We start from the raw sequence: 23651 nt of genomic DNA, 5'->3' as shown, positions 1-23651 counted from the left end.
CAGTTTCTTGCGAGAAAATCATCAGCACTGATCAGTTTGTTATTCCCCGCCGCCAAGAAAGGAGGGTGATAATGTAATCGTCTTTGTGCATGTCTCTGTCTGTTAGCAAAATATTCCCTGAACCAAAGGAAGGATTTTAATGAAACATAAAGAAAATGATAATTGGATGTCAACTTAAAACTCGTAAAATTTTGGAGTAAATTTGATTCAAGATGGCCGCCACAGCTCGGCAGACATTGAGCTAATCCTTGGTGTGGTAGTAGCTGAGAGTCATCCCCAACACAAACTCTGAGGGCTGAGACATCACACGTCGTCTTTAGTTAAAACATTGGCGTGGAAGGAGGCGGGAGATATGCGTTCCTTCAAGCTGAAATTGATTTTAAATATTTACTTTTCATCTTTCAAACTATTCAAATCCATATTTTAATTCTTATATGAACAGACTAAATGTACATAATTTTAACAGATTATCTTGTTTTGTTTTGTTTTGTAATAAATCACAGCTCTGGAGTAAAAAACATGTAAACTAAAAAAATGAACAAGTTTCAGAGAAGCCGGCTGAATGAATGGAGGGGAGGAAGAGGAGGTGCTGATGGACAAAACCAAGCAGGAGCAGTCTCCTCCCCTCTCCAACTGCTCCATATATTACTGCTCCACGGAGCTCCACCTCACAGCCGGAGGCACGTGGAGCAAGAAAACACACCAACAAGCACTGAGGACTCGGCCTCCCACTCCTCACTGTGGACATAACTCGGTGGATGCACGAATAGTTCTCCTCTGTGGAATAACTTCATGTTTTCATCATGTCTCCGGAGGTTTTCATCCTCGGTGAGTGGACTGATCATCAGTCATACAGGAAGGGGGGAAGTGTGTCTGTTTTTGTGCAGAATTCATGCAGAAATTAACCAATTGAACAGATGGAATGCTAGATTTGGATCTGCAGAGTTGACTCAGGTGGTCTGCAGAACCTGACACCTCCTCTGACCCTGCAGGAGAGGAACTGTTTGTTTTGGTTGGGATGATGGTGGCGTGATGAACGTGTGGCTGCAAAAATAGACATCTCCCTGTCAGATGAGCTTCTGTCTTGTGTAAGAAGACCTGGAGCCTCAGAACACACTGGACTCACAGAACAATCAGATGGAGCGGGATGACAGATTAGCTCATGGAAGGCTGATCGTTTCATAACCTGGATTTATCAGGTCAAAGAGCACCCGCATCTTAATCTGATTATTTAAATATTACATAACTTTTATTACAAACCGTCAGCAAGTCCTGCAAATAAGCCAGATAAGGACACAGTTCAAACACAAACACCTTTGAACTATCTAGAAGCATTTAATCAGAAAATCTCTCTTTTGTCTTGCTAATCAGGGATTAAAAGCAAACAAAATAAAGGATTACAGACAAATCATTTAAGAGAAACAACTCAAAAGTAAAAAAAAAACCAAAGTATTTCCTTTAATAAAACCAACAAATTGTTTATAAAATGAGTTATAATATCTATTTCAGGTGGAAAAAGTGACACAAATGCAAAAACTTAAAACTGAACTTTAAGTTTTTGCTTTCAGACTTAAGTTAGCTGGATTCTATGCCAAAACAAATCACACAATATAATTTAAGATGAATTAACTAGTGAATAAAATCTAAACTACATGGCATTAATGATGTATAGTTTTACTGAAAGTTCAAGGAAACAAAAAAATATTCTTATTGATCTTTTGTTCTTTTGCTTTTTCCCTGGAAAACATATTCTCATAGAAGCTATTTAGCTGCTGCAATAAACAGATTTTATTTAAAAATTGCATTAAGGTCATCTCCTTTCTTTAAAAAAGGCAATACATTGTTTTTAAAATGGGACACAATATCCTGTTACATAACTTTAGGAACCATGACGGAGCAAAAAAATCTTTTTTTAAAACATCACCATCAGATTAAAAGCCATGGTGGAAACGAGCCTTTTGAGTTATGTTTCTGTCTCCTGCTGGTATGGACCCAAACAGACGCACTTCTCCACCCACCAGGTCGGGTTCACAATGTTCCTTCTTCACGCCTCGGTCAGGAGGAGCCATCTGCAGCCTCAGACACATGGACTCCCACATGGTGAGTCTGCGGATGCTGATGCTGCGGCTGTGATGCTGCCTCCCTGCATCCCCGCCCACCATCCGCTCATCCATTCACAGCATACGGAGAGAGAGGATGGACCAGCATCCACAGGGTCTGGACAGGGTTTGGATGAGAGATATGAGCAGGGGGATCTTTATTTCCTTCATTTGTTTCCTTTTTGTTATGGAAATACGATGCAGGAGGGTATCAGACACTGTTATCTCAGCGCCAGATGGATGTTTTAAATCCGCAGGCTGCACTAAATGACCTGACCGGAGGATTTTCTCACTGACAGGATGATAGTCGGATGCAATCCAGCGCTAAAATCTGAAAACAACATTAATTCCTATCAAAAGCAAAAACAAACAGGCAGATTAACAGATGTCACCTGGAGCAAGTACATGAAAACAACAGCTTAAACGCAGAGAAGAAACAAACAGCAGTAAATTTAAGCTATAAAAATGAATGGAAAGAAAACTACATCTACATTTTATGTTGTTATTAATGGTTTTGATAGAAAATAATATTCAAAAAACATAGTTCCACCCTAAGTTTCTGATAAATGTCTCTGCATCTGTCCTGCAGCAGTTTTTCTTGCATAACGTTCTTTTTAAACAAGGATAAGGCCCTTGATGCATTCCAAAACACGAATGACAGCAAATGTTGGGGTTTATCCTCTACTGACATGCTTCAATGTTTACTCCTGAGTCTGTTTTTGTTTTTTAAATAGCTAATTTCTGATGCAGCAGTGACGCAACACCCGTGTTTTCTGTTCATGAATTGAATTTATTTTTGTTTGGATTTGTTTTTTTTGTGTGTGTGTGTTTTCTGTTTAAATGCTGCAATAATCGAGCGGGACTGCAAACGCACCACTGTCGCGTGACCTAAAACATCTAACAAATGTTTTGAATGGCTCGTGAAGCGTTCAATCGCTGCTCGGAGATTTAAATTTCAAAACCGACTCGAAAGTGCAAACGGACAAAATCAACACAAGCCTTTATGGTTTTGTTTAAGTTATTAAAGAATAACCATGTTTTTATAAGCTGCTGAGAGCAATGCTTTTGGGAAATAAATGAATAATGTAGTTCCCATTTATAATGAAAACAATAATTTACTGAAAATCACCAGTAAATTAAAGTCAAATTTAATATATTACTATAAAATACGATAAATTAGTTATGCGTAATAGTAAATTAACGGTAATGTAAAAAGAACTATAATTTATATTTATAAACGGGTAAATCTTTTTCTTTGATCAGTCTTGTCATAATATTTCTGACAGTCCATGAACGTATCAACGTCACGTCACCACAGCCGTTCACATCCAGCCTAAATGGCGAATGCAGCAGATCCGCAGAGTCCAGGGAGCGGAGCGCTGTCTGTCGTAGTCAGGGTCTGATTTAGACTAAAATTCAACCAATGCCACGAATAAGGACTGTAAGTAACTGGGCACACGTTGACCCCCGACATTTCGCTCACTCTATGTGTAATTTCAAAGCGGATTTTTGGCCGTTTTGAGCCTTTTTGTCGACATCGGCTTTGTGTTGCTTATGAAAGCTGTACCACGTAGTCAAAAACCTTCCGCCAACAACGGCTTCTTTGTTCGCGTTATTGTCGGTTTTCTCTATAACGCTGGGCTTTACATCTATTACATTCTCAATGTCTAAAGATAAATGTTTTCTTTGTTGGTTGGTGTGTATGTCATTATCTGGCATTATCTGGTTTGTGATAAATTAAGTCGGCGGAGCTGTTGTGAGCGGCTTGACTCCGTTCTTTTCGTTTTTTTTTTTTCTCCGCCGGCCTTTTCTTTTATTTGACAAAGGCCGAAACAAGCGGTATATCGTCAGCACAAACGCTTTTAATGGTCATTATCGTGTGGTGTTACTGCGTTATCTTGTATTCTAATTTTATCGGACCACTGTGGGTTTTCTTCGAAATTTATCGATTCTCCCGAACCGGCCTAGCAAGCTTACCGGGTAGAGGAGGGGCTAAGCTTTAGCTGGTGTTGTGACGAATTTTGTCCCCTGTCGAAATCCGTTTCCCCGCCTTTCATGAGCGAACGGAATGAAGATGGTGGAGGAACACATCTCGACACAACACCGATCCTAAAAGCCTCCAGCAATTTTTTAAGCTTAAAAATGGAGCTGTGGTTAAATTTTTTAAATAAATATATTTTCATGCCACCAATTAAAATTAATTCCCTTTTTTTGTCTTTTCTTTCAGGGTATACTCAACTAAAATGGAGGATAGCTTTGATTGCGACTGTGGCGAGCTTGAGCCACCTGATCATTGAGGGTGATCTATTTTATTAAAGACTTAAAGGCCAGACTCATTTCAAATTTATAGATCAGGTAACTTGAAAGAAAAAAAATTAAAGAATTAAAAGAAGTTGTGCTCTTTGGCACATTTCATATGAAGCTGCTCAGGACCAGTCGTACACTGAATGTTTTTGCACTGCGAGGATGTAACTACACGCTTTTATAGTTTAATTTGATCCCAGTCCTTTTTAATTCCCCCTTCTAATTGGCTTTAAAGTCCATTCCATTGCATATATAAACACTAGTTTACTTGGAGCTGTTCTGTTCAAAATGGAAAGAAAAACGGATTACGCATTCGTGCTGCACATTTGACAGCGACGGTTAGCCAGGGGGACTTGGTAGTCGTCCATTTGAGGGTTAGTTAGCTCATCCTCTGAAGGAAAGGGGACATTTTTATACAAACTCCTCAGCGTTAAAGTTGGGCTTCTAAAAGCAAAATCAGAGTAAGAAGCTGAAAGCCTTCATATCAGTCGTAATGGCAGAAAAGTTTGAGTCCCTGATGAATATCCATGGCTTTGATTTGGGTTCTCGCTACATGGACTTGAAGCCTCTGGGCTATGGAGGGAATGGCCTGGTGTTCTCGGCGGTCGACACCGACTGTGACAAGCGTGTGGCCGTGAAGAAAATCATCTTGACCGACCCCCAAAGTGTGAAGCACGCTCTGCGGGAGATCAAGATTATACGGCGCCTTGATCACGACAACATCGTCAAGGTACAGTTTGGAGGTTGAAATAAAACAAAATACCTGTTTGTTTATCTGGCTTTAATGATGTTTCTATCTGCTGTCAGGTGTTTGAGACCCTGGGCCCCTGCGGCCGCAGTCTAACAGAAGACGTGGCGTCGTTGACAGAGGTGAACTCTGTCTACATCGTTCAGGAGTACATGGAGACGGATCTCTGTCAGCTGCTGGAGAGGGGCTCTCTGTCTGAGGGCCACGCCAGGCTCTTCATGTACCAGCTCCTGAGAGGCCTTAAGTACATCCACTCTGCTAATGTCCTGCATCGGGACCTCAAGCCTGCCAACCTGTTTGTCAACACAGAGGACCTGGTACTGAAGATTGGGGACTTTGGTTTGGCCCGCATCATGGATCCTCACTACTCCCACAAGGTAGGGCGACACCGCTGTTACTGTTGAAGTTCCACAACTGTTTATAACGGCTATAAATTCCATTGTTCTGCGTTTTCTGCTCTGAAGCGGAGCTTTGTTGCGTTGCTGTGGGATGTTTATTACTCGGTGATGTGGTGCTCCCCCGGGTGACGTGGTTCTTCAGAGCAGGAAGTAAACAAAACAGGATGTGGTTCCTTGAGGTAACGCCTCTGTTTCCTTTCTCATGGGTGAAGATTAACATTTTTTTAACCCTGTAGAACTATTTCTCCCATTACATAAATGTTTGACGAGAAATAAACATTTGTTTTATCAGTCAAGGCTTAAAATGGAGGAAGATGAAACATCTGAACTGCTCACGACAGCAGGCCCAGTTCATCTTGTATCAACTTTTAATGCAAACTTTGAAGTTTTATGGGAATAGTAAAATATGAATACATAATTGTTTTGAGGGGAGTTTTTCATTCAGAATCTAAATGTTTTTCTTCTTTATCTCAGAAAGGTCTGGTTCACCATGCATTGGTTGTAGTCAGCTGAAAGGCTCGTGTTGCTTTCGTTTTGTGAAGAGATAAGGAAAGTCCAGTTTGTAGCAGTAGGATGGTGTGATGTGAGGAAATCCAGGTCACCCCACCCCACCCCGGTCTCTGTTGGGTCGCCTTTGAGGCGGTCAGATGCTCGCACGTGTCTCAGATTAGTCATCAGATGATCTGGAGCAAGCTCACGCTCCGAACCCAGACAGGACCTCGCGGTTGAGACAGTTGTTTAGTATAATTTGAAGACTGACACGTTTTCAGTTCTGCGTGATCATGAGTCATGCCTGTTGAAGACGTTGCATCTTCGTGTGGTAGAGAGGGGTGAGAAGTGAGATCTGTGTAATGAGAAACATGCAGACAGGTGGGGTTACCCTTACAACAAGCTCTATCAAAAAATTACATTTACAAATGATTCAGTTTGACAAACCCATTCAACATGGCTGACACTGTTAATCAGCCTTAGAAAAAGCATTAATGGTTATAACGTGAGCGTTTTTTCAGATATTTATCTCCAACAGATAACTCTGACTCCGTCCAATTTAATTTAAACGCATCAGAAAGGGAGGTGGCTCTTAAAAGTTCAGAAATATGCAAAGAACTTGTACAAAATAATTAAAGTTGGAGTAAAACACAGTCCAGGCTAAATATGGAAAACAAAAGATGTTATAACTCCATGAAGTATAAAAACAAGTCTCTTTTTAATGAGTTTTAAAAGTGTTTGTTGAGAACATCACAGCTGATGTGAAGCTACAGCAGAACCCCGATCACCTCTGGTTTCTGGATGAAATGTTCACACTTGTAAGGAAAATCTATTTTTGTTTGGCGTGTGTTGTTGATCCATGCCAAAAAAAAAGCTTGTTTATAAAAATAAACATATCGTTTCTGTATTAAAGTGTTATTCTGTGATGGTGGAGGCGTAGCGACGTGTTGCTGGTGCTTGTTGCAGAAACCACCCGAGGCAGTTCTGCTCCCCCCACAGTGTGAGGCAGCGGCTGGTTGACCAAGTCCATGCTGTAAAGCTGTAAACAGCTTCTTTTTTTTTGTGAAGCTGTTTTGATCTGTTTTTACTTTTGTGGCAGTTGTTTTAATTTCACCTCCTTCCTCCCACCCTCTTTGTTAGGCTTTTATTAATCCAGTATGTGTCTGTGCCTGCCTCTATGAGCTTTGAGGCTGCCCCGTGTGTTGGCTCGGGATCAAGAATGACAAAAATGCACGTGCACTCATTCAACTTCTCCAGCCCAGACCCCCGCCTCTTTCCAGCCAGCTCTTTGTCTCGTTCGGGGGACCTCGCTCAGACGATCGGGTTCATTTTTCCAGTTGTGTTCTGCCTTCCAACGTCCGGTTTCAGTGGGTGTAACACTACCAGCACCGGTTCTGTGACTTGAAACAGCTCGTTACTAGTTCTTGAATACAGCAGTTGCCTTAAAATGAACTCTGAAAAATGTTTTTACTCTAAAATCACAAGCGGTCTCAGTAATATGAGTTGCGGTGTTAAATTTCAGTGATCTAGAAGAGGGTTCATTGAGGTCCTTCTTGCCACACAATGCATCTGACCTAGTTTTTGGGCCGGCAGCGGGCTCGTCCAGTACCAGATGCTTTGTGAGATTTTTACTTAAATTTCTTTACATCTGCACAGTTTCTACACTTTACTGCAAAATTTGCAGTCTCTGAGTATTATGAAATAACCTAGATGTAAACGCTGAACGACTGCTGAAACTGAAAAGCCTTGAAGTAATAAAAGCTATGAGCTAGAAGTATCAAAACAGCCTTATGGTTTACCTACATTCAGTGTCAAAGCAAGTAAAACTGAACCGTAAAGGAAATCGATAGTTTAGTCATCTGGTACTGGAATAATCCTGGAAACAAAAGTAGGCCTGCGTGTCCTCTTTTTCATTGTTCACCTGCGTTTACCGACATGTGGTTACAGCAGCTCCAGGAAGTTGAGACACACCAAGACGGCCCATTTGAGTCATAAAACGGTTTGTTCTGATCCAGATGAAGTGGTTGGCTTGTTCATTGAGACGGTTAATGCTTTAATGAGTGTGTTTTTATGGTGAGTGGCCCACTTTGACATCAGTAAGAGGCAAACGATGTGTTTTATGGCCTCAGCTAGTGGACAAATCCTTAAATTCCAGAGTCCACAGGACACAGAAAAGGTTTTTATGCAACATGCTAACTGAATTTTACATCCCTTTGTGTTCGACTGTCTGCCTGTTTTGCACCAGAACCTCCATCACATTTTAGCTTTAGAAGTTTCTCAGAACGGGTTTTGTGCAGCTCTTGTACATAATTTTGCTCCACTACATGTACCACATGTGGTGCGAACGACAATAAAGAGTATCTGAATCTGAATCTTGTTGTGTGGAACTTGTTCGTTGCACAACCTTCTTAATTCTGCTTGACCTCTTTTTACAACCTGCTCCAAGACCAAAGGATTATGTACCTGGAGGAAGGGGCACGTCTTCAGTTGATGTTGCTCCACATTTATGGCTCTTTGCTACTGTCTCAGCTCTCCTCAGTTCCACACCACACTGCACCAGTTAAGGGCGTCCCCACAGCCGGTACCACCTCCACTCAGCCCGGTTTTATTGGACCACCTTTTTTGTGGTTCTGAGCGGACTGCTCTGTGGTGATGATTCTGATGTCAGCAGACAGCAGCTGTTGATTGGCCAGCAGAGCTACGTCACACTGGATGACCCACCCAGCAAAACCGAAAACTACATCTGAACCTCCACTTCCTCACTGTGTTGACAGACGGCGCCACAAAAAACGAGCACATTTACAGAGCGCTACTGGAGATGATGGTGCAGCATGGCTACACCTGGACTTATGAGCAGTGCCGGGATAAGTTAAAGAAATTGAAGTCCGATTATAGGTTGATTGAGGACCATAGTGGGAGGAGTGGTTTGAACACAATGACCAGTTACGATCCCACCCACAGAGTGGGGAAACTGGTCACAGTAGCACATTACCTCCACCTGAGAAGAATCAAGAAGAGAAGAGCCGAGTGGAGTCGCATTCATCAATTGCAAAGCAGTTTTATAGACCGTAAGCTTGGAGAGCAGCCACACGTCTCAGAATGGTGTGACTTCAACAACCAGCAGCTAAATTAAGGAAGAAACAGGAGCTGGTCTCTGCCATGAGCTGACCAGTTGGCTCTCACCACAAACTGCATGTGGGGGAAAGGAGCAACAGTGTTGTTTTACCACCTCCCCTCCCCCAAACACACACACACACACACACCAGTCAGGTTCCTTTTGTGTTCAGTGTCCTGTGACTGATCAGGGACGATTTGAGAGAGGAGAGCAGGTTAGTGATACAGAGGAGTGGGTGGGATTATCCTGCTCTCAGATTGCTGACATGGCCTCATGGGTTTGATCCCCTCTACCCCTGGGTATTTTGTCCTCTGGACTCGGTCTTCCTGCTCTCTTGTGGACATTATCAGCACAGAGAAAGTATCGAAGCAATCACACAGGGACTTAAAAGTTCACTTCCTGTTTCACACCGGGCTGGGACTGTTGGAAACCAGTCGGTGACTCAGAACTGTGTGGCAGTAGTTTCCGTAACTCTAGCTCGCAAAGAGTTTATGCAAATGTGCTGCTTGCTCGGTGTTGTTCATATTCTGGACATTTAGTGTCACCAGACCTGATTTCAAAGGTCATCCAACCCTCAGCAAGTCTTCAAGTTCTGCAGAAACACATCAATCACCCATTGATTCAAATCAGGTGTGTTGGAGCAGAGGAACATCTGAAACATGCAGGATAGTGGCCCTCCAGGACCAGGACTGGACACTCTTGTGTTAGAGGACTACCACGCTGTTTTTCTTCTTTCTGTAAAACTGACAGTTATGGCCATTTTTGTGTCATTCTGTGGCGGCCATCTTGAATCAGGTTGATTCAAAGTTAAATCGGTTGTAGATGCACTTCTGATTGCTTTCTTGGAGTTTCTTTGAAATATGTTGGTTCATGAGATATTTTTCAAACTGACTTGCCGACAGATTGTTGGCTGCCTTTTGGTGGAGGGTGATAATGTTATGGCTGTGCTTCTTCAGGCTCACAGCCGTCTGAATCATATCTATGAATGTGCACAAAACCTCTGATAAACGCTTATTCGGAGCTCAAAGATAACTTTTAGACTCCGACTGTTCTGTTCTCCAGACAAAGAGTCCAATCTATCTGGTCTCCTGCTCCACAGGGCCACCTCTCTGAAGGTCTTGTCACAAAGTGGTACCGATCTCCCCGCCTGTTGCTCTCTCCCAACAACTACACCAAAGCTATCGATATGTGGGCTGCTGGCTGCATCTTCTTCGAAATGCTCACCGGGAAAACGCTGTTTGCAGGTAAAACCTAGACTGGGTTTTTAAACTTTTAAACAGACAGAACTGTGTTTTAGGCCGTCTCTGTAACTCTGGTGAATATATAGGTTTGTTTGTCCTAATGTGTGTTTAGATAAAACACAAATGTGCTTTCACTATTCTTAGTTTTTTATTTTATTTTTTTTAATCAAATGCAGCTGTGTAAAACCGCCCTGATTTGGGCTCAGGGCAAACATTTGCTCCCATGATCTGCTACTTTTAGCCTCGCTAACCTCAGTCCAGCAGACGTTGTGCAACTTTTCTAAGAACCGACCTTACCGTTTGCCCGCCGTGTGTTTCAGGAGCACACGAGTTGGAGCAGATGCAGCTGATCCTGGAGTCCATCCCCGTCCTGCGCGAAGAAGACCGGCAGGAGCTCCACAGTGTCATCCCCGTCTTCATCCGCAACGACATGTCGAAGCCTCACACGCCGCTGGCCAAGCTGCTGCCTGACGTCAGTCCGCAGGGTGAGTGCTACGTTCCGAGTTCAGGAGGGCTCAGGGCCAGGTCTGGCGTTTCCTCTTACAGCCCGGTTTTCTCCTGCAGCCCTGGATTTTCTGGAGAAGATCCTCACCTTTAACCCCATGGATCGTCTGACTGCAGAGGAGGCCCTGGCCCACCCCTATATGGCCGACTACTCCTTCCCCCTGGACGAGCCCGTCTCTCTGCACCCCTTTCATATTGAGGACGAAGTAGATGACATCCTGCTCATGGACCAGAGCCACAGCCATACCTGGGACAGGTGGGTTTGAACACCGACTTCATTTCAGATGAGCCACAGGACTATGTGACCGGCTTCATATATAATTGCTTTCGCAATCTTTTATGAAAATAAATCTGAAAATGTATTCTTGTGTATTAAAAACTGACCTTTTATAGAAAACGTTTGGACAGAAGAAACTTTTATTTTTTATTTATTTTTATTTTTTTTGCAAAGCTGCAGAGTTTAATTTGTAACATGACCTCTTCTCACTGGTTGAATTAGATATCATGAGAGCCAGTTCTCAGAGGCTGATTGGCACTTGCACAGCACCCATGACCCAGATGAAGTTCAAGTTGACCCCAGGGGCGTCTCTGACGTCACAGATGAAGAGGAGGTCCAGGTATGTGATTTTCACGGCTCTGGTCAGATGTTTGCTGTCAGGTATTTAGAGTTTTGACATAAACGGCAGCGGTTGTCTGTTGGTGTTCAGGTTGATCCACGTAAATACACCGATGGAGACCGGGAGAAGTTCTTGGACGAGCCGTCCTTCGACTACTCAATCCGACACCCACCGGAGCGATCGTGGCAGGACGAGCACCATGAGAACAAGTACTGTGACGTACAGTGTAGCCACACCTGCAACTATAAGGCCGTGTCGCCGTCATACCTGGAAAACCTGATCTGGAGGGACAGCGAAGTCAATCACTACTATGAACCCAAGCTCATCATCGACCTCTCCAACTGGAAGGAGCAGCAGAGCAAGGAGAAGGCTGACCGCAAGGCCAAGTCCAAGTGTGAGAAGAACGGGCTCGTCAAGGCCCAGATCGCACTGCAGGAGGCAGAGAAGACCCCAAGTTTTGTAGAGAAGGACAGTATCCAAGAGAAACATCAAACAGAAAGGCCTCAGAGTCAGCAGAACCAAGGCTTTGACTTTGACTCTTTCATCGCCAGCACCATCAAACTGAGCCTGCAGCCAGAACCGTGTTCAGAGGTGACCCTGCTCAGCGAGGTGGGCCTCCTGAACGAGCTCAACTTTTCCGTCTCCCAGCTGGAGGCTCCGCGCTCCAGCTCCGTGTCAAAGACCATACGTCAGGAGAAGGAGGAGAAGTGCCTGGTAAACCTTGCCCAGTTAGGCGGAGGAGGCTTTGGGGTCGTCGCTGGAGACTGCGTCTGGCCCGCTAAACCCTGGGAAAACTTGAGCTCTGAGGAACGAGTCGGAGAGCCCGGCTGCTTGATAGATGAAGCATGCTGGGACATTCGTAACGTGGACCACTTCCAGAAGGAGAGCACCTACACCAGCTATCTGGACCGCCTGTTCAGCCGGAAGGAGGAGGGCGTGGCCGAGACGGTGGCCAGCTCAGAGGTGGAGTCCTTGGTGGTGAAAGAGCTGGACGACAGCTTCCTGGACAGTAGTGCAGAGATCGTTCTCAATATGCAGCTGGACTCTCTGGCCCTGCCCGGCTTTGACGGCCCCGATGACTTGCCTCTAAAATCCATCCAGGCTTCCCTCACGCCTTGCGCTGTCAAATGCTCTCCGCAGATCGCTCACAAAACCTACAGCAGCATCTTCAAGCATCTGAATTAATGGAAAATCTGTATCTTCCCTCAGTGCGTAATGTAGGCAGTTCTGTTTTTATTTTTTATAACATGGTATGTTATTGTACTTGAATCATTTCATACCTTTTTTTATTGTCGTTACTTTTGTTTCTTGAAATTGAGAGGTGATTTGTTCTTTTTTAAGTTTATTTTTTGTCATCACTCTGAGCCTTGATCACCGGGCCTTTGAGTTATTGTCTACGCCGTCATCGCTGAAGCTGGTACCTCACTGGGCTGCGACGGTTCCACACGAGTTGGAGTCTTAAAAAGTACCAGAAGTTTACGTTACAGTCTGATTTGAATTCTGTGTTTTGGGGTAGCTAGTATTTAAAAAATCAGATTTTAGTGCATGCCTTATAAAAACTGTATTCAAGGCCATGCGCACGTTGGGAGCCGCTCCACGTTTATGGTTAAATCTACAGGAAGTATGCCTTAAAATGAACAGGCAGATTTAAATGAGTTTTTCCAAAAATGTCTTATTTTTGCCTGGATGTGTGAGATCTCCCCTGCAGGTGTCAGAATTCAGATCTAAGCACTCTTAAATGCTTTTGGCAAAATTCAGACGGGTTTAAGACGCCTGTAAAAACTGGAAAGGGTTCAAGTCACCCATGGTCTCATTATTTTAAGTAAAAATTGTTATATTCTTTCATTTAAAAAAAATTAAGCGGTAAGATGGTGAGACTGAGCAAAGACATTTTTTGGAGACTCCCCCATGAGAGCTGTTCGCCAACTTGTGTCCCAACAGTCGCAGCCGGGTCAGATCCACCTGAAACCTTCATGTCACTCCTGAACGTACTGTAGTTGAAGGCAGGAGGGTTATTTCATGTGACATGACGAGGGATGGCAGACTAACGACCGAATGGGCCTTTAAAGTGCTTTCTAACAGCCTTTCCTGGGTTGGAATAAAATCTGTCGGGGAAGAAACCGTAGGGGTGGGTATCCGGGGTTTTGTTGACTTTAAGGTTTTTCCCCAAAGAAAGCTTCCTGAACCCTTTCATACTGTAAATCTGACACATGATGCCAGCAGCAACCATTATCGTTCAATGTAAATGTGTTATCTACCTCAAGGTAACAGCCGTGAGAGACACTCGAAGACACACTAGTGCTTTACGTCCTCGTCCCATGAAGTGAAGCGGTCTCCGACCACGTCCTCCGTTCAGCATTTAACATAGTGAGGTGTTTTCAGTAATCATTATTTATTTCTAGCAGATGTGCGATATTTATTTGATGAACTTGTGTTACGTCGACATGATTACCGAAGAGTTGGACAAACTTCAGTTTTCATCTCGGCACCGTCAGGATGTTCCTTCGTTTTAAAGATGCAAAATTCATGTTGTGTTGGAGAAGCTTTCCATTTTTCATCAGTATCCATATGGGTATCTTTTTTTTTTTTTTTTTTTTTTTAATTCTTGGTGGTTTCAGTCTTTAGTGGGAAAACTTCTGTCTGGTTGGACGAAGCGCCGAAAAGTCTTAGTTTTGTTTTTGTTTTTTTTCCAAAGTGAAGCATGGAGGCGACAGGAAGGTACATCAGAGTAATGTTGACTGTAACGTCTGTTTTAATTGTTTTCTTTTTCAGGCAAGCATGATGAATTAGGTTAAGGTGTAGCATGTAGAACACTTACAGACTTTTATTTTGTAATCATTGGTTTCTCTGTTCTACAAGATATCAAAATAAAATTTACTGGCAAAGAGTTTCTTTATTCTCGTCTCATTCTTCAGGGATGGATTTTAAGAACAAGCTTTCAAAGTAATTGTTGAAATCAACCTGATTCAAGATGGCTGCCACAGCCAACCCACCTTAACAAAAAAACAGTTGTACAGATGTTGAAGTTTGGCGTGGTAGTAGCTGAGAGACCTCCCTAGCTCTGGTTCTGGACATGTCCAACTGGGAGGAGATCCCTGGAGATGACTCAGGACACACTGGAGAGACTGTCTGCTGGTCTGGGAACACCGTGAAGTCCTCCCAGAAGAGGTGGCTGTGGAAAGAGGTCTGGATCTCTCTGATCCAGCTGCTGTCCCAAGACCCGAGTCCAGAACCAGATGATGGATGGACTGCAGAAAAAAAAATCCAGCATAAAGTTGCTCAGGTTTGTTGTGTTTTTTAGAGGTTTTCTTAGGAAGTTATTTTAATTCAAATCCAAAATATGTACATGTGTAGATGTCTGCAGCACGGTGGTACAGTGATTGGAACCGTCACCTCTCTGAGACGGTTACAGGTTCATCCCCCAGCCTATGTGTGTGGAGTTTACATGTTCTAGTGGATTTCCTCCTGGTTCTCCAGTTTCCTTCCTTAAAATTCTCCTTGTTTGGGTCACAGTAACTAAATTGTAGGTGTGTGTGAGAGAATTGTTTCTTTTTAAAACGTTGTTTCCTTGACTCGGTCCGGTGTCCTCAGCTGAACCACGTTAATGCACAGGATCAGAACTTCTTGGCTCGATCCTCTGAGCAAACCAGCTTTCGTTTAAACATTACATCAGGAAATGAAGAACAAAAGGTTTTCTAAAATCATCGTTTCTCTGCCGACACTTCCTGCTGAGAAAAACAAGTCCAGCTCTGAAATGTTTTCCTCCTGGTGCCAAAGCAAACCCGAGGGATCAGGCCTCGAGTGAAAACTGCATCAAAATGAGAGTTTGTTTCAAATCAAATGCGTTTCTGTGGTTTCCTCTCCATCTCCTGATCTTTAGTTCCTTGTTAAAGAAGAACGTGACAGTTCTTCACGCTGGAACTCCTCCTTAAAGATATCTGTTAAGATTTTCAGAAAGTAATTCAGGCTTGACTAACAAATGATTTATTTCACTGTTGGTCAGTTTCTGCTTTCTAAACTTTTTTTTAAAATCACTTTGAGGTGTCTCCTGTTTAAGATGGTTTTTACACCTTTTCTTGGTTTACTGTATTATAAATTAAATGTTAACGTTTTGTTGTTTGATTTGAGTTTAATGAAGGGGTAAGCTCCTTTCATCTGCTTTAGTCCAGTAACTACGTCAGCCTGAAAGGTCATAGGTCAGCAATGAGATTTGCTGCCTCCAAACCATAGAACTTCCTGCCTTTCACAATAAAACTTCACTTTTAAAGCTTTAATATTAGCACATTTTTACTTGAACAGTTGAACCACACAGAGTCATGTCAGTGCTTCATTTGTAAACCAAACTACTATGCCAGAACGCAAATAGTGCAGGAGGTGTGTGTGTGTGTGTGTGTGTGTGGAGGGGGTCTCTGGGGGTCCTCCTCCATAAAATTTTGAATAAAGTAGATGCCATTTCCTGCATTCTGGTGTATTTTAACAGGTTGTTAAACATCAACGTTTACCTATTCATAAACATTTGATTCAATAACTTTTAGAGAACAACAAGGAGTAGCCTTGTGGGAGGAAACCGACGTGCACGAGGAAGACATGCAAGCTCCAGCCAAAAAGACCAGGAGGCGAACCTGTGACTTTCTTGCTGTGAGGCACAACTGTGACCACTGTTTCCCCATGCCTGCCTAATTTTTGCGTCTGGTTCACTTATTTAGCATTTGTTGAGCTAATTTAGCATTTCTTTAGCTAATTTTCACATCTGTTTGACAAAGTTTAGCTTTATTTTCATCCATCCATTATCTTCCAGTTATTCTGAAGTCGGGTCGTGGGGCAGCAGCTGAGCAGGGAGGCCCAGACATCTCTTTCCACAGCCACCTCTTCTAGCTCTTCTGGGAGAACCCCAAGGCGTTCCCAGGCCAACCAAGAGCCATAGTCTCTCCACCATGTCCTGGGTCTTCCCCAGAGTCTCCTCCCAGTCGGACATGACCGAAGCACATCCCTATAGGAGGCACCCAAGAATAAGCATCTTTATCAGATGCTCGAACCACCTCAAGTGGCTCCTTTCGATGTGGAGAAGCAGAGGTTCTACGTCTAGTCTCTTCCAGATACATTAACTGAACTTCTCACCCTATCTCTAAGGGAGAGTACCCGGCAGAGGAAACTCATTTCATCTGCTTGTATCTATGATCTCATTCACTCATCACTACCCAGAGTTCATGGCCATGGGTGAGGGTAGGAATGTAGACCGTCTGGTAAACAGAGAGCTTCGCCTTACAGCTTAGTTCTCTCTTCACTACAATGGACCAGCACAGAGTTCACAATGCTGCAGAGTTGTTTGAGTGATGATGAAATAAGTGGAAGAACAAATAAAAAGAAAATAATAGGTATATAATCATATTACTAAATTCTGTCTTGTTTCTCATGTTTTAAGCATTTCTCTTTACTATTATCTGTGCTCTTTACTATTATCTGTGCTCTTTCAGTTTTGTGCGTAACCTTTTCTGCTCTTCTTCTATTCCAGACCTCCATGGTCACCATCTCTTCAGACAGAGGAGGCCTCACAGAACCAGAGATGAGTTCATGTCAGTGACCTGACCTTAACTCACCTCGCACATACACACAATATAAATACACATCAGCTACATAACCATGCACTGTGTATCCTGATGCATGCTCAATAATCCAGGCTGAAAAATCTAAAAAAAGTTAAATCTGGTCCTCTGGACATTCAAAAAAACCAAAGCAAAACAACAACAAAAAATGTAGAAACGTTTCGTCTTTCATCCGAAAGACTTCCTCAGTCTGATGTGCTGCATTCACTGTGTACTTATACACACCTGTGTAAGTACATACATGTTCTCATTCACTCACAAGGTATGCATGCTCACTAGTATGTACCCTTGACTCTCCCCCCGTTTTAGTACTCTATTACTACTACTATTACTTTATTAATTTTATTACTCTTAGGAAATGTTAACAGTGTGGAGAGACACATTCCTGCTGTTATATTTGATTTTTATTGTTTAAACATGAATAAATATGTAAAAATAAATGAAACTGTAACTGTCCCTGTTTTTAATTTCATCTTGATAAAATGTCATTGTTTTTGGACTCCGAGCTGGAAATGACCCCAGACTTCACTTCAGAAATCTGGTCACCTTACACCATGGGCAAGTCCAGAGCGGAATAATGTCCATCACCTTTAGAGGAAATTGGTTCTGGAGCCCATGCTGTGCATCAAGGTGAGCCCAACTATATCTAATCGGTACCTCTCAACCTCATTCACAACCTCAGGCTGCTTCCCCACCAGAGAGGTTACGTTCCATGGCCCAAGAGCCAGCTTTGGTAAGCAAGGGTCAGAACGCCAAGACCCTCCCTCGCCTTTGGGCACTGCCTGTGGCATCATTCACCCACCTTGTATGATCCCTCCTGCAGGTGGTGGGCCCACAGAAATGCAAACCCATGTTGTTTGTTTGGGCAGTGCTCGACCGTGCTCCATGGGTAAAGATCTGGTCACCAGGCGCTCGCTGGCAAGCCCGTCCCCCAGGCCTGGCTCCAGGGTGGGGCCCTGGTAACCCATGTTGTTTGTTTGGGCAGTGCTCGACCGTGCTCCATGGGTAAAGATCTGGTCACCAGGCGCTCCTTGGCAAGCCCGTCCCCCAGGCCTGGCTCCAGGGTGGGGCCCTGGTAACCCATGTCTGGGCAAGGGACACTGAGTTCCTTGTTCTTATTTGTCCATATAAGTCTTTGGAATTGCTCTTTGTCTGGCCTCTCACCTAAAACCAATCTGCCTTGGGAGACCCTACATGGGGGAATTATAATTGCCCCAGACAGCATAGCTCCTAGAATCATTCAGGCGCACAAACTCCTTCACCGTGATAAGATGGTGATTCAAGGAGGCTTTATATTCAGTTTTGTTTATTATGACCACTGCTTTACTCATTTGACCATGTTTCACTAGTTAGATTTTTAGCTAGCTTTGCTAATTTTAGCTTCAGTTCTGCTGCTTTTTAGCCTTTAGTTTGTGTTCAGTTGATTTTAGCTTCTGTTTGGGTCATTTCAACTTTTTTGCTGATTTCATCCAGTGTTCTGCTTGTTTTCCTGACCTCTGCAGGGTTTATTAATGTTCCGCTCCAACAGGAACATCATGTTTTGATTTGCTGCACTCTGAACCAGGATATTTATTCATTTCTGTCGTTAATTCATGAGCGATGTTGGACCTGAGGTACCAGAAAGCAAAGTACATGAAGCTTCTGGTCCAGTCTCTGCTGTGGTTCCTCCTGAGACGTCTTTAGAAATTCATTATATTGACAAAAAGTCCCTGTCAGGATATAGTGAGTATTTTAAATGATACACGACAATCCAAACAAATGTTAGTTGTTGTAACGATCTGCGGTGGAAAAATCCACTTCCAGAGAAAGGTCATTTTTTGTTTTGGAAAAATAAGGGATGGTGGACCAAAGGTCTGCAGGTCTTGTGGGGAGCTGTGAATAAATGACAACAAAATGGAAAATAAGTAATGAGACATCCGTTTTTTTTTTGTTTGTGTTTCCAGTCTGTCTGACCTGAAGTCACCTGTCTCACATGATTCCTGCGTTCACAGAGAAAACAAACACGGGATGTCACAGTCAGCAAAGACAAACAGTAAAACACAATAAATAAAACATCAGAAACAATATAACAAGCTGATTTTTATTAAATCATAAATCTATTACAGTAAAACCAGATCAATTCTATTGTTTGTGAAAAGTTATTAATTAAAATTATTAGCTGTAGTAGTGTTAGAAATGAAAATTATTAGCAGATATGGTAAATGGTAATGGTCTGTACTTACTATATACAGTATAGCACCTTTTTATGTTATGAAGATACTCAAAGCACTTTACACTACAGTTTGTACCCTCATTTACCCATTCATACAACACTCTACTATTTCTATACAAGTAATACAAAGTAGTACTAGCCATGGTAATATTAGCTGTAGTAGTCGTATTGGAGGTAGTGGTGTTAGCATAGTATTAGCAGCAGTATTTTATTATTAGTATTGCATATATATATATATATATATATATATATATATATATATATATATATATATATATATATATATATATTAGTATTTCATTAGCAATTAATATTTTATGGACTACGGTGACATTATTTACATGAACACTCCTGCAAGCACCTTGCAGATGTTGGACGATGTCTATCATGGTGCACTAAGATTCATGACTGGCTCATTGCACCCTGTATTCACTGGTTAACTGGTCATCATTAACTTCGCACAGACTCTCTCACTGGTACATTTTCATCTTTAAATCACTTCTTGGTCTGTTGCCTTCAAATATCTCTTCCTACATGTCACTTTGTGAGTGCAGATACAGCGTGCGCTCTCAGGACATCATTACCTGCAGTGTTCCCTCAGTGCAAACTGAACTTGGCAAAACAGCCTTCTCCTACTCCGCTCAAGTTTCCTGGAATTCCTTGCAAAAAGATCTGAAGTTGTTGACTTTGACCTCTCTAAGAGATTTTAAGCAGCTGTTAAGTTGCTGGCAAATACCAATGCAGACATGTTCCTGTTTTTAGTATTTTACATTGCTTTATAATATAGCTGTTTTTTAAATTATATTTCTTCTATTTACTTTTCATTTTATATGCTTTTTATATGATTGTCTATTGTTGTCTGTACCTCATCTGTGTTCTTTGTTAAAAACACGTCTCTCTTATAAATGAGTCCTCGAGGCTCATTGAGACTAACCTGTATATATAAAGATTGAATGAACGAAAGCAGCAGATGTAGTACTAGTTATAGTAATATTAGCAGTAGTAGTATTGAGCATTAGTATTAGCAGTAGTAGTGTTGGCACAAGAAGTATTTGCAGACATAGTACTAGCCATAGTAGTACTAGCAGTAGTAGTGTTGTATTAGTATAGTATATAGTAATATTAGCAGTAGTATTTAGTATTAGTATTATCAGTAGTAATGTTAGTATTAGTAGACATAGTACTAGCTATAGTAGCAGTAGTGTTGATGTAACAAACAGCTGTACTTTTTGTTTCTGTTTATTCTGTCGTACTAGTATTGTTTAGTTTTGTTTGTAATGCCCCTTTAAGGTTAAGTACAACATCATTTTACGGTAGTTTTTCGACTGCAGCTTCTAGTGAGATTCACCGACTTGGACTTTTGGAGCTGCTGCAGAGACGAGCCGGGTGTCTCTGTCCACATTCTGCACATTGCATGACTTCTTTATGCCTGCTCATATGATATTTTGCAGCTAGTGGACAAATATTGGAGAGAGATGCTGAAGTTTCCTGCAACTATGGAGGAGGACAGTTGCCACCATCATTCCTGGTGCTCAATTCCATTCCGACAACACCGTTCACCTTCTTTTTTTTTTTGTGTGTATGCACCAGAAACACACGGAGCTCCATATAAACACTCTTTTGCTGGCCAGCACTTATTTTATTTTATTTATTTATTTTGTTGAGGACAATGATTGGACCACTTGGTAAACTTTATTTTTTATTTAAGGAGCTGAGAGAAGGACTATATTAAAAAAAAGAGACAAGTACCATTTGTCTTCATTGTGTGCATCCCATTCAAGTTCAAGAGTGAATGTGTTTTTGGTTTACACCAGACAAATGTTATGTTAAAGGTAATTGTATGATGAATTTGGATGTGTTTCAGTCCAGTAACTTGTAATAAACAGAACTGGTTGGTAGTAAACTTCTATCAGAACCCAGGTAAATTATATTTATTGGTACAACATTAACAAATAACCAAAGTAGAAAAATTGGTACCCGAACAGGAACTTGAAAGACATCCATTTTCAAATATCAAATACAAATCATAATACAAATCAAAGTACTGTATAATAATTTAATAGTTTAACGTTTGGGTTAATTCTGAAAGCATAATGGAGTTTTGTGAAATGTATAGTTTTGACCCAGAGTACAATGCAATGCCTAAAGATGTTTAGCTAAACTGGAAGATGTAAAATGGATATTTTCAGTAGGCTACTGGATGATGTTATCTAAGTGTTTTTTAATGATAGTCTTCCTGATATCATCTTGTGTCAGTGCCATGAGGGTATTACTTCCATGCTGTTGGGCTGTGAACAATCAGTAGATGATTCATATTGGGAGGTTATACAGATAGATGACTACTGAACATCAAAATTCAATTCAATTCAGTTTATTTATATAGCGCCAAATCACAACAAAGTTGTCTCAGGGCACTTTACAGAAACATTCACAAACATAAAAGCCAATTAGTAAAGTTCTCTATCTAAGGAATCCAGCAGACAAGTTGAATCTTGGCTTCGTTGCAGTCTCCCGTCCTGAGCAAGCACAGAGGCAACAGTGGAAAGGAAAAAACCCTTTTTAAAAGGAAGAAACCTCCAGCAGAACCAGGCTCAGGACAAGTGGCCATCTGCTTTGACCGGCTGGTTGAGAGGACAGGAAGGTATAGGTCCAGGTGTACCTGAAAGACAAAAACAAAAAACACATGTTAAGGATAGAAAAAATAATTACAAATGTTGAGCAGAGTAAGTAAAGACAGTAGCAGAGTGAAAAGGGTGGTCAGTTTGTCCTCCAGCATTCTAAGTCTATAGCAGCATAACTAAGGGACAGCTCAGGAAACCCAGGCCGACCCTAACTATAGGATTTAGCAAAAAGGAAAATCTTAAGCGTATTTTTAAAACTGGATAATGTGTCAGCCTCACGTACAGGGATTGGAAGTTGGTTCCACAAGAGAGGAGCCTGATAACTGAAGGATCTGCCTCCCATTCTGTTTTTGTAAATTCTAGGAACCACAAGTAAACCTGCAGTCTGAGAGCGAAGTGCTCTGTTAGGCAAATATGGAACAATAAGATCTGTAATACAAGATGGAGCTAGGTTGTTGAGAGCTTTGTAGGTTAGAAGTAAGATTTTGAATTCTATTCTGGATTTGATAGGGAACCAATGGAGAGAAGCTAAAACTAGAGAGATGTGATCTCTCCCACTAACTCCAGATAAGACTCTGGTAGCAGCATTTTGGATAAACTGAAGACGTTTTGAAGAAGTATTTGGACACTCAATAACAAACCATTGCAATAGTCCAGTCTAGATGTGACAAATGTATGGACCAGTTTTTCTGCATCATTTTTAGATAAGATGTTTCTAATTTTATTGATATTACGCAGGTGGAAGAAGGCAGTTCTTGTAAAGTTTTTAATGTGGGGGATAAAAGACATGTCCTGATCAAAAATAACACCAAGACTTTTAACATTAGAGCTGGAGGACAGATTAATGCCATCCAAGGAGGGAGAAAGACTGAAAAATTCATTCCTAAGGTGCTCAGGTCCAAAAACCAAAACTCAGTCTTGTCTGTGTTCAACAGGAGAAAATTAAGGGTCATCCAGGTTTTTATGTCTTTAAGACATGCTTGTAGTCTAAGTAGCTGATTGGATTCATTGGGTTTAATGGACAAATATAATTGTGTGTCATCAGCATAACAATGAAAATTTATCCCATGCTGTTTAATAATTTTACCTAATGGAAGCATATATAAAGTAAAGAGTATTCGCCCAAGCACTGAGCCCTGAGGAACTCCATGACTAACTTTGGTGTATGAAGAAGATTTATTATTTACATTTACAAACTGGAATCTATCAGATAGATATGATTTAAACCATTTTAGAGCTGTTCCTGTAATCCCAATATCATATTCAAGCCTCTGTAGTAAAATATTGTGATCAACTGTATCAACTGCAGCACTGAGGTCTAACAGGACCAGTATAGACACAAGTCCATTGTCTGAGGCCATGAGAATATCATTAGTGACTTTTACTAGTGCTGTTTCTGTGCTATGATAAGTTCTAAACCCTGACTGAAACTCTTCAAACAGATTATTTCTTTGTAGATGTTCACGCAACTGACCTGCAACTATTTTCTCTAGAATTTTTTAGATGAAAGTTAGATTAGATATAGGTCTATAGTTGGCCAGAATTTCTGAATCCAGGTCAGACTTCTTAAGTAAAGGTTTAATTACAGCAACCTTAAAACGCTGTGGTGCATAACCATCCATTAAAGACAAATTAAGTAGATCCAAAATGTGGACATTAATTAGGGGAAATACCTCTTTAAACAGTCTGGTTGGGATGGG

The 23651-nt window shown here is 41.8% G+C and overlaps 1 protein-coding gene across 2 annotated transcripts; it reads left to right on the top strand.

Moving 5' to 3' along the window:
• The first annotated feature begins 676 nt into the window (after nucleotides 1–676).
• mapk6 (mitogen-activated protein kinase 6) lies at nucleotides 677–14395 on the top strand. 2 transcript variants are annotated; one of them, XM_037690381.1, is made up of 8 exons: nucleotides 677–828; nucleotides 4327–5133; nucleotides 5211–5528; nucleotides 10253–10397; nucleotides 10715–10879; nucleotides 10959–11154; nucleotides 11398–11515; nucleotides 11606–14395. In XM_037690381.1, the coding sequence occupies exons 2-8, from the start codon at nucleotides 4897–4899 to the stop codon at nucleotides 12698–12700; spliced, it is 2274 nt and encodes a 757-aa protein (XP_037546309.1). In that variant the 5' UTR covers nucleotides 677–828; nucleotides 4327–4896; the 3' UTR covers nucleotides 12701–14395. The 2 variants fall into 2 exon arrangements, with proteins under 2 accessions (XP_037546309.1, XP_037546301.1); XM_037690373.1 differs by lacking the exon at nucleotides 677–828 and adding an exon at nucleotides 3430–3540.
• Nucleotides 14396–23651: the final 9256 nt, after the last annotated feature.

This window comes from Nematolebias whitei, chromosome 2, assembly GCF_014905685.2.
Source record: "Nematolebias whitei isolate Nwh7 chromosome 2, NemWhi1, whole genome shotgun sequence".
In the NCBI taxonomy this organism is placed as follows: Eukaryota; Metazoa; Chordata; class Actinopteri; order Cyprinodontiformes; family Rivulidae; genus Nematolebias; species Nematolebias whitei.
Note: the sequence above shows the minus strand (reverse complement) of the source record. Positions and strands in the feature narration are given on the sequence as shown.

Excerpts from the sequence above, each read along its gene's own strand:
- mapk6 (XM_037690381.1), top strand. The coding sequence starts at position 4,897 with ATGGCAGAAAAGTTTGAGTCCCTGATGAATATCCATGGCTTTGATTTG. Across the intron at positions 5,529-10,252 it reads ATCCTCACTACTCCCACAAG|GGCCACCTCTCTGAAGGTCT; the intron begins GTAGGGCGACAC and ends CCTGCTCCACAG. Across the intron at positions 10,398-10,714 it reads CGGGAAAACGCTGTTTGCAG|GAGCACACGAGTTGGAGCAG; the intron begins GTAAAACCTAGA and ends CGTGTGTTTCAG.